Source organism: Mytilus edulis, chromosome 6 (assembly GCF_963676685.1).
Source record: "Mytilus edulis chromosome 6, xbMytEdul2.2, whole genome shotgun sequence".
Lineage (NCBI taxonomy): Eukaryota > Metazoa > Mollusca > Bivalvia > Mytilida > Mytilidae > Mytilus > Mytilus edulis.
In genome coordinates this window covers 84,551,060-84,562,592 of record NC_092349.1, presented here as the reverse complement: position 1 = coordinate 84,562,592, position 11,533 = coordinate 84,551,060, and the positions used below count along the sequence as shown (strand labels likewise).

At 32.1% G+C, this 11,533-nt stretch overlaps 1 protein-coding gene across 2 annotated transcripts; it reads right to left on the bottom strand.

Annotated features, from left to right (window-relative positions):
• On the bottom strand, positions 1–10,942 carry LOC139528708 (uncharacterized). 2 transcript variants are annotated; one of them, XM_071324836.1, is made up of 3 exons: positions 10,822–10,942; positions 4,050–6,103; positions 1–2,971 (listed from the first exon to the last, which is right to left on the bottom strand). In XM_071324836.1, the coding sequence occupies exons 2-3, from the start codon at positions 6,100–6,102 to the stop codon at positions 2,877–2,879; spliced, it is 2,148 nt and encodes a 715-aa protein (XP_071180937.1). In that variant the 5' UTR covers position 6,103; positions 10,822–10,942; the 3' UTR covers positions 1–2,876. The 2 variants fall into 2 exon arrangements, with proteins under 2 accessions (XP_071180937.1, XP_071180936.1); XM_071324835.1 differs by having other exon boundaries at positions 10,726–10,869.
• Positions 10,943–11,533: the final 591 nt, after the last annotated feature.

Below are 11,533 nucleotides of genomic sequence, written 5' to 3'. Positions count from 1 at the left end.
GCGGTTTTTAACGTTTTAATGTATACAAACCTTCACCCTTTCCTGAAAGATTCGTGAAACATCACAACATAGAAAGACACACTATAAAATGTTAATTGAAATGGCTTAACATGATTAACCCCGTCATATTCTATATGTGCCTGTCCCAAGTCAGGGGGTGGGGACTAGAAATATCATAGAACTAAACAGAAGTTTAGTCAATGTGTTGTGTTCACCGTCTGATTGGTGGAATGAATCATACATAAAACTGTGCGGATACATCGGATGCGTCGAAGAAATATACCACTGATGAAGCTGGTTTTTATTGTATGAAGTATGATAATGAAAAAAATCAGTTAAATAAAGATACAAAAATGTAAATGGTTACATTATGTATTATGGTAATAAAGACAATAATGCATCATAGCTCATGTAATTTTACCGAAAAAAAGGTAAATAATATGAGGCAGGAATAAATATTAATATTTAATCCTAACTTATCAATATGTGGTGCATACAATATCCAAAAGCGTTTGTTTTAGCTGTAAATGGGGACGAAGTTTGTATGAATTATTTTTTTGTAACGTTTCCGATTTTGGTTCTGTTGTTAGGGATTTTAGTTGTGACGTTATTTAAGTTATGACGTCATATGCCATGTAAACAAACAATTATTAAAAATGAAATTGGTATTGCGTTCCTTCCTATTTTATAATAGACTGATAAATATATATTTTACTCAAAGTTTCATACAAACGAGACAGGAAAAAGGAAGTACATTGTAGATTTCTGCGCAGATGCATGACATAAAAAAAAATGAACGATTTTGAGTTCATCAGTACAATAAAAATTCCGGGAAATTTTCCGGATTTTTTTTTTTAATTGATTTGTCTACTGTTATTGGGGACTTCGTCCATATTACATAAGTGCATGTTTTAGTCAGATAGTGTAGATTTCAGAAAATATCAAGCATTGCATATTTGATAAGAAGTGATGATCACAAAATTATAGATATAAGGAGATATGATATGCGTGCCAAAGGAGACAACACTTTATCAAGTCATAATTTGTAAAAGTATCTATATACATGTATATATAAACAGTGAAAATCATTAATTTCATTATCTGATTAGATTATAAAAAAGGTCAAATCACAAATACACTGAACGCCAAGGAAAATTTAAAAATGTAAGTCCATAATCAATGACAAAATCAAAATCTCAAACACATCAAACGAATAGATAACAACTGTCATTTGCCTCACTTGGTACAGGCATTTTCTTTTATAAAATGGTGGATTAAACCTGTTTGTTTTAGCTAGCTTAACCCCTTATTTGTATGCCGCATAAAATTCCATTATATAGACAACGATGTGTAAATAAAACAAACAGACATAATAGGTATAAATGTCAAACAAACGGGTACAGCAGTCAACATTGTGTTATTATCTTAATCACTATAAAAACAAACAAATATACAAACAAACATGTATCATGGTACAAAATACAATGACGGGATGTATAAGTACAAAGCCACGTCATATGTAAAAAAGGAAATTCAATATTGTATATAGACATAGCGTTTAAGTAAAAAGTAAAAGATAAGAATACAGATATTGTAAAAGAGCTATGGCGGGATGTCACGCCATTGTAACAAAGTTACTTTCAAACACGTTGAACAGTACAAAAACAGCGAAACATCTCATGATGATCTTTGTTTTAATTTCCCAGTTTTTAGAATGAGGAAAAACATCAATAAAAATATTCCTCTTGATAATATCTTTTGATTGTAAGAAGCTTCTGTCCAAGTTTGGTAAAAAGTCAGGATAGTTTATGAATCTAATAAATGTTTAAAAACTATAACTGCAGACTGTATGTAATGTTAACTGGAAGAAAAACTAAGTCCATTTATAAGTAAAATACAGATACACAGGTACAAAATATAAACAAAATTTCCTTCGATATACAAGCTTCTGTCTAAGTTTGGTACAAATTAAAAGTAGTATAAGAAAGTTATTTTTTTTTTTAATTTAACCAGAGTGAATTTGTTGTTTCCTGGCAGAAAATCTAACTTAAAGTCTATTTAAAAGTAAACTACGGAAAAAACAGATTTTTTTTTTTTTACAAATTTTACTTTTGTATATTATCTTTTGATCATAAACAAGCTTCTGTCCAAGTTTGGTACAAACCCAGGATAGTTTAAAAATAGTTATTAAAATTTTAAAAACTTTAACCACAGAGTGAATGTAATGTTTCCCCGCAGAAAAACTAAGTCCATTAATAAGTAAAATACGGAAAAAATGGAATTTAATTTTTACAAAATTTTCTTCTGGATACTATCTAATGATCATAAACAAGATTCTGTCCATGTTTGGAAGTAATCAAGTATAGTTTAAGAAAGTTATTAAAATTTCAAAAACTTTAACCACAGAGTGAATATTTGTGGTCGCCGCCGCCGCCTCCGACAACGACGGATTGTATGATCGCTTAGTAGAGCTTTTTCCTGAAAAGTCGAAGGCTCGACAAAAATCGCGATTCATGCATATGTAAAAATATTCGTATATACATGGAATACATGAAGAATATCTTTCGAATTGTTAAACTTTGTGTTAATCCTTTCATATAATGTAATAACATAATAGTTAATCCTAAATTATCAATATGTGGTGCATACAATATCAATTTCAATAATTCGGTGAGTTACGTAACTCTATCTTTCATAACTTATCTTGTGTAAACAAGCCTTTCATCTCTTAGGTAGTTTATACGCAAAACTATACAATCATTACAATGTCAGAGATAATATACACATCTATGGCCAAGGACAGTCTAAAGAAACAATACATACATTACAATGTTAGAGATAATGTACACAAATACCGTCAAGGACAATCAAAGAAACTATACAATCATTACAATGTCAGAGATAATGTACATAAATATCGTCAAGGACAATCTAAAGACGAATGTTGGTTTAACAGTATCACATCCTGAAACTAATACAAAAATTGTTAATGTTTATTTTACATATGTCATAGTAAACACAAAGGAAACATATTATTTACCAAGAAAAGTAATTTTACCTTTCGAATATTTTTATTTATTATAGACACAAACATATACATACGACCTACACATGGTGAGAGTAATTTAATCCAGGGTTAGAATCAATCGTTACAAAAAGAATAAAAAGTTTGTTTTCTGTTCCACAAGTGTTACAATTAGTTTTTACCCTTCTTATGTCATGAGCAGCGAAAAATGAAATAAATGAAGAGAGTATCTTGTCGTTTAGTTATAGTTAGCCAATTCATGAACGAACGAGACTGGATACTTGATTCTTATCAATGAGATAACTTCATTACAAAATTACAATTTCTGAAACGTATTCAATAGAGAAAAACACAACATGCAAGTAATGATGGGATTGTTGATGAATAAATAATGTAAAATAGAAATAATGTAGTTCACAGTTTTGTTTAGTGGCCACCTTCGGGTGCGAGTTTTTCTCGGTGTGTTGAAGACTAATTGGAGACCTTCGGTTGCGTTTGCTCTTGGGTCGATCGGGTTGTTGTCTTTTGAAACATTCCCCATTTCCATTCTCAATCAATTTAAGAAATATATAGATAAAAAAATTCACGAGCATGTATCTTGTCAAAATGGATAGATAAGAACATCAACTGATATTCTGTTTAAGTCTGCATCTTATTAATTTTAAATTAGTCGACATTCAAGACACGTGCATCAAAACTAACAAGTATATTCTAGTTAAAGATTCGGGCATATCCATGACGCAATTTCAGAAACTTTTATCTTTAAATCATACCTAATTTATACGAAGAATGACGTGTTTCATATATAAATAAACATTTGAGCGCTTCAGCCCCCAAACATAATTATCAGAATCCTGTAATTCACTAGTTATCGTTATTTGCTGTCTTTATCTGTTTTTGTTTTTATTGCTTTTGGTTTTAATCAAGCTTTCTTTTTTCATAACATTTTTAATATTTGGTTTGGTATGGTTCTATATATGTACACTGATATTCGGTAACCTCAATATTACGTATAAAAACCTACCATCACCGTTATTAACGATATAACTCTTGCATCGCGGGAAGTCATCTGGTACTTTTTGGTGATACGCTGGAGATTCGTTGATCATCATTCCCATACCATTGGTATTGTGAACGTCTATGTGACAGTGGAAAAACCAGAGGCCTGGATTATCTGCCTTGAATCGAATGACTACATATCCGCCTGTCGGTACAATTATTGTATCCTTTTGTGGTGGGTTATCCCAATTAAGGGAAGGATGATTTCCATTTGACCATGTCGAATTTCGCCACTGTGCATTGTTACAGAAATTTTTCCCATCGTTGCATATAATATCTTGCTGATCCTGCCCCCCATTTGCTGATAATTTACCATCATCTTGATTGTAAGAAGCAAAACCCATGTTCATGACGTAAAACGAATGGCCATGTAAATGAATAGGATGTGACCATCCTGATCCATTACCAATGTTTGTCAATACAAATTGATACACTTGATCGGTATTACCCTTATCTATTGTGTCGTAGTATGTACATTCACAGATACTTGAATCGCTACATTCACCACAGTTTTGTTCAACCTTATCCCATTCGGCGTATGCTGCTACAGTTGGGGGAAGAAATTGATGCCCATTAACTGACCCTGGAGTGTAACCATTCTCTCCCGGAAAAGCGAAATTATAAAATCGTTCTATTGCACCACCTTTCACTTCGTCAATATTTGAATTTGGATCTATTGTCTTTGCGTCATTCCAGGTGAGACATATTCTATTTTGACCTGATGGATAATACATAAACGGGCAATTAAAGATCCTACATTTGTTTTGCTGTGAACAACTATTTGGTGATCCCTTTGGTGGATTTAGATTTACCGCTGCGTCAGTATAATGTATAATGGCTTCGGCTGCGTGATACTGATTCAAAGATGCTGGCTCTTCTTCTAAAGTTTCTGCTACTAACAAATAGTTATTTGAAGCCTGGTCTGTTCTCAAAATAAAATCAATTCTTTCCCCTGGATGTATGATCAAGGATTCTACTTCAATCGGTTCAATTTCAAATCCATCAGAGGCAACTATACGAATTGATCTATGACCTTGAATATAGACACGAAAAGGATATAAAGTTGCTGCACCTATGACTCTAAAACGATAATCTGTATTCGGTTCAACATCGTATATTGTCAAAGGAGCTTGGTTGTGTTGCGTCGATGTACTGTAAAATCGACCTTTTCCATTTATTATACCAGAATGACAGTGAAAACGACTAAACCTCGCGCCAGATATATCGGATGTAGTATCAATCTGTTTATTTTCTTGAAGGTCAAATGTACCAAAGAGCATACGTTGGTACAATGTTTCCGGGTCATCAAAGTGATTCCAGTCCTGAATGGTAACCGTGTGTACTTTGCCATTGTTATCATCCTGTGGAGTGGATATATTTACCGACGACAATGGTATGATAACGAGTGGTCCATACAGACCAGCACTTCGCTGATCTCCAATATGTGCGTGATAGAAACTTGTTCCAAAAGGCTTGGCATAAAATGAGTATGTGTAAATTTGTCCCGGAAGAATTGGACATTGTGAAACAAAAGCGACACCATCAGACCATGGTGTTCTTTTTTGGTGTATACCATGAAAGTGAATTGTTGTACTATCGGTATGCATTAAATTTCGCATGTGTACAATGATATTTTGATTCTCATATGCTGTTATTTGAGGACCCGGAAACCGGCGATTGACAGCTATAACCATACGAGATCCGTATCCGTCTCCAGCGATAAATTCCTCCTCTTCGTCTTTGCGATACTCTTTATTCAAGTCGTTGAATGGTCGAAATCTACCTCCTGAAGGCACGAGTAAAATCCTGTCCTTTTCGTTCATCATGGTTAACCTGTGTTCTATTGTTAGATAGCACTCGCATGTCGCATCATTTCTTCTACATGTGTCATTTTTACAAGCTAACCCTTGTTCCATCAGAATATCCCACCATTTGTCGTCAGGATATTGAGACTGAACATCAATAGTTCCAATCAAAATTAAAACGAAAACCATAAGATGTAATCGCTGCATTGCCATTCTAAAATGGAGAAATGATATATCAATCATATTTTAATCTACATCAAAAAGTATGTGGTTCAATAGTTTTCATTACACTAATTTTATAGCACAATATAATTCCCTTCACTATTTATACTTGTTCTATTACTCAATTTAAAATAATGTTTTGACATATAACATTGCAGTATTATCGGGAGCTAAACAAAGGGAACGTGTAATTTTTCCAAAGTTTGGCTATCTAATGAAAAGTGTGATTTATTGAATTTTAAGTTATTTTTATCACCAAGTAAATCTGATGTTTTATTTTACACACTCCAATGTTTTAGACGCATGCAAGTGTTAATATTTTACAGCACTGGTTACCGCTGCTTGTGGACTATTGAGACATATGGTTTCATAAGCTCAGTATTCAGCACTTCGATACTTACATGATTTACATCAACACTCTCTAAAACAGTTCGTTTATTAAAATAATACTAACATATTAAAATTTTAAGGAAGTAAAGTTTCAACCTCCTTAAGCCAAGGAGTAGGTTCAGTAAGACCCCTTTTTGGCCCAAAAATATAGCAGTTTTACAAAATTGTGAAAATGTAATCTTTTAGGTATTTATTTGAAAGTACAATTTCTGCTACACAAATATGGGGGGCCTTTAACCATAATATGCACATATATCGGGTAATACTATTATTATGACTAAATTACTGAAATCTTCATAATTTAAGCATCTAAGTTAAATTTAAGACGGTTTCCGTCTAAAATGAAAGTGGCCGCATTCGTTTTCATTCATAATATTGAAATGTAAGTTGTATTTGATGATAATACATAACATGTATAAAGGTTGAGGATGAACACGGATGCGGCCACTTTCATTTTGGACAAAACCATCTGAAAAGTGACGGTTTTTTTTTTGCATATTTGATAGATTTGTCATATTTAAGCTTACATCGGAGTGTTTTTAATGACTTAATCAGTTGAAATCTTTCACACAAACGAATTGATTCAATTGAAATAGACACTAAAGTGTTTAAAAAGTGTCCAATATAGTTCGTAAGATGAACCTGAAATTTGAGGCCAAAATCGGCACTTACCGGACCTACTCCTTTGACCTTAGTTGAATTAAGCTAGTTTTTCTGTGTTCTTTGTTGGTCATATAGCTCTTCAATTGTTTCATATCTTATATGTATTTAACTTCATATAAAGGAAAGCGATACAAATCCTACTTGAGTAAACACTGCAAATTGAAGTGCTATTGAATTGTAGCTTAGGAAAACAAAAATGAAAGACAGACAGACAGACAGACAGACCCATCCAGTTTACATCTGTGTCGTTTACAGTATTACAGGTGTAATATCACCAAATCAAAGTACACATGTACTTCACATCCGGTTGCATACGAAAAAGGCTAAACAAACATATTTCCGTGAATTTGGCAGTTGTAGGTAATTACTCCTATATTTCATTGAAGTAACAAATATCTGGGTCATAAACATATATCTTGGGTATTTCAAAGCACCATTACTTTTTATTGAAGGTTTCTATGGAATATTTAGAAACTGGAGGTTTCATGGCTATTAAAGCATATATTTGTTGTAGGAATGCATATCAGTGCAGTACAATTAGTATCTTTAATTTTATTACAGTATATCGTTGAAACCTGAACAAAATGTTTTTCTTTATTCAACAAGAAATACATATCAATCGATCGAAATGTTTGCAGAAATATTACTATCAACAAGGAATAACTCATCGAAGATAACAGGCGTAAAATATTGAATACCAGATGCATGTTTCGTCTACAAACGATTCACCACTGACGTTTTAATAAAAAAAAAAGTGAATGAAAAGTAAAGTGCAACATCATGTCAGGCTAAACATTTCTCAATGTTTTTGCCATATACAGCAAAGGTAATTCATTTCTGTGGATATAAAATCCTCAGTATTTCGATTTTTTTTGTTAACAGTTAATTTATAAATATGACAATATAAATGGGAATTCATGTCGACACATAATTGCTCACTACTAGGCTATTGGTATCGTTGGGTAGGAAACCTGTATCGACCAACAAAACAAATATCATAAATACTCATATATGAATACATACAAGCGTCTATTTAAGTAATAATCTAATATCAATGCCATACTGCATAAACTAAAATTGGTTCCTGTAAAGAGTCAAACAGACAACTAGTAACTTTTTCTAACATAATTCAGACAACATAGAAAATGTGCATTCCACTTCAGAAAAAAGAGATTAATACACTATAACTATTTTAAATTTATAGCGTTGGGAAAAAGACTTTAAAATTATACCTTTCATAATTTCCCTAGGACACGATATCGACCTTGGACTAGTGTATTATGTAATTTAACTATTTAAAGATTTAAAGATTACTCATACTAAGAATAGCATGTTATTATCAAATAGTTGTAAACACATGTCAAGGTATCCTGTTTAAAGATAAAAAAAAAATGTAACTTTTCTGAAAAGGTAACCATAATAAAGTAAAATTAAAGTAAAAAAAATACTCTATGTCTTAGAAGGTAAAAAATGTAGGAAGTAACACAAATCAATAGTGAAACATTGGATAGTATTATTTCTTTCTTTATTTACTCTGCCCAATACGGCTTGTATTCTGCATTACTTGATAACGTAACTGCAAAAACTGTAATGCAACAATCACCACGGTTGAATATTATTGGTGTAACTCTTGATATTGATTCATTTATGTATATCGACCGACTTGTCTTTCCAAGTTGATAGCTATGTTAAGAATAGTATACGGAGAATGTGAACAGGCGGAGATACATTTTATAACTTTAACGTGAACACGACGGGGTAACACATTGTTTTTTTTTCTATATATTGAAAAAGAAAGTCTTTGAGTCACTTGTTTACTTTGAGGAAATCAGATCGAATACAATTGATTATATTGATGACGTTTTTTTTCATATCATCTCCTTATATTTCTTCACCTATGTTGCAAGTGGGTAATTATCTTATAGTACATTATGCACCGTTAAAGCTGGCAACGGAGACTCACTGGCCTTTAAAGTAGCGTATTTTATCCCAGACCCACGAAGACCTGTTCACACTCTAAAATGCTGATACAATATTTCAATTATTTAGAGTACGTTAACGGTTGTCAGATTGCAGAGAGGATAACCGAGACATGAGGAGTCGAAAGTTATTGGATGCAGTTAAAATAAAACCAGCAAATGTATACGAGCCATGAGTAGTTGAAAATTATTGGATGCAATTAAAAAACCCAGCAAATTTATAACTCCAATGCATAGTGTGAAACTCGTGATATTCAGTCATTAATAAGTCGTATATTTTTTTATTCTCGGTAGAAAGTTTAGGTACAAGAAGACTATAATATTTAATTTCGCAGAAATAAAACGTGCATTTCAAATGTCATATATATATATAGTTCAAAAAACATATGCGTGGCTGAAATTCAAAATAATATCATTAAAACGAACGAAGTCTTTTAAGAATATTTGCTCTTCTTGTTTTTTGAATTTTTGTCAGATATTCCGAATCCTCCGGTTTTATCCACGTAGTGCCATTTAAAATGTTTGTCCACTAACTCTTAATTTTTTTTCTTAATTTGATCACACATAATAGTTGAAAATGCAACTTTCGAAAATCTGATTAAGTCCTTGTTATTTTTCATACTTTTAGACAGAAAAAAGGATGCCACTGTAAAATGTATGACAAAAGTAGAGAAAATAACTTGATTACATATAGTTTAAAATACCAATTTCGAAAAATCTTACTTAATCCTTGTTATTTTGTTTTATTTAGACAGAAAAAGGTAACTTTAAAAATAAGTGCATGAAACATCTCGAGATAATCACCTCCCTCCAAATTTGAATGGCGTATATCTAGAAGACAAGCACACGGACCCTTCATGGTGTTTCTGCTTTTACAGTTCCTTTATTTATATACTATCAATGTATAACAATCTTTTAAAAATGTTTGTTATTTCGAAACAGAGTAGCGAACGTCAGCTAATCAAAAGTATACAATACATTACAATTATGAAAAAGATATTTTTGCCAATATGCTTGTTTTCTTTGTTTTGAATACAAGCATTTCGAAGAAAAAAAAGTACACGATGTCTTTATGTTTTTTACTCCCAGAAAAAGGGGTTTTGAAAAGTTTCGATAAAAATTTGAAATGCATTTGTTTTTTCACTATCGATTTATGAATTTTGAGCAGCGGTGTACTACTGTTGCCTTTATTTAAACTATTGAGATGTCGGTTGGTTACCGAGCAGAATTGTCAATGTCAAAAGACATAAGACATAAAGATTGGTCAATTATCTTTGAACTATTGTATCAGATTGTACATAAACTCTTATTCTCATGGAAACATATAACTTTCATATATAGAAGCATATAAGAGTGAAAGAGTTATCAAAAGTACCAGGATTATAATTTTATACGCCAGACGCGCGTTTCGTCTACATAAGACTCATTAGTGACGCTCAGATCAAAATAGTTAAAAAGCCAAACAAATACAAAGTTGAAGAGCATTGAGGACCCACAATTCCCAAAAGTGACGTACGATTATGCCTAACTCTTAAAGTAAAGAAAAAATATAGATCAAATTGATTTTAAATCTAGAAATTACCTGGAAGTTATAGTAATTCCTTTTCTGTAAAATTTCGACTTTAGAAAAGAATACAAATTGCGTGTGTTCCTCAACTATGTATTTAAATATTCATACCATGTGATCAGATTGTCGCTACCAAGAAAAGTCATCCTTATTATCAAGTATTTGTAAATAGTCAATTCATGTCAAGGTAGCGTTCTAAAAATATAAATTCGAATAAACGTTGATTTCCAAAAAATCTAACATACATGCAGTATGGAGTAGGAGTGTTTAAATTGATAAAAGCGATGATCCATGATAAAAACGTATAGAGAACAATTATTCCGTTTACACCTATAGTTGGACATCCCTTATTTATCACGTCTTACCATAAAATGATATCACCCAGTGAACGACCCCTTTAGATTGAAAATCTATCGTTTTGCATTGATTTATCATAATTTTCGTGTGAATAAATAAAGGCAACAGTAGTATACCGCTGTTCAAACTCATAAATCCATGGACAAAAACAAAATCGGGGTAACAAACTAAAACTGAGGGAAACGCATAAATATAAGAGGAGAACAACGACACAACACTACAATGTAACACACACAGAAACGGACCAAGCATCAGACAAAATCCCACGAGAATAACAAATATAACATCAAAACCAAATACATGAATTTGGCATAGACAAGTACCGTGACACGTCTTAAATACTAACGATCTCACAATCTCAATACATACATTCCACGGTAAAGGCTATATTCAGCCTTATTTAAGATAAGCAATACAGACGTGTTATGGGAATCATTAAAACTATCGAAACTCACATATGCAAGAT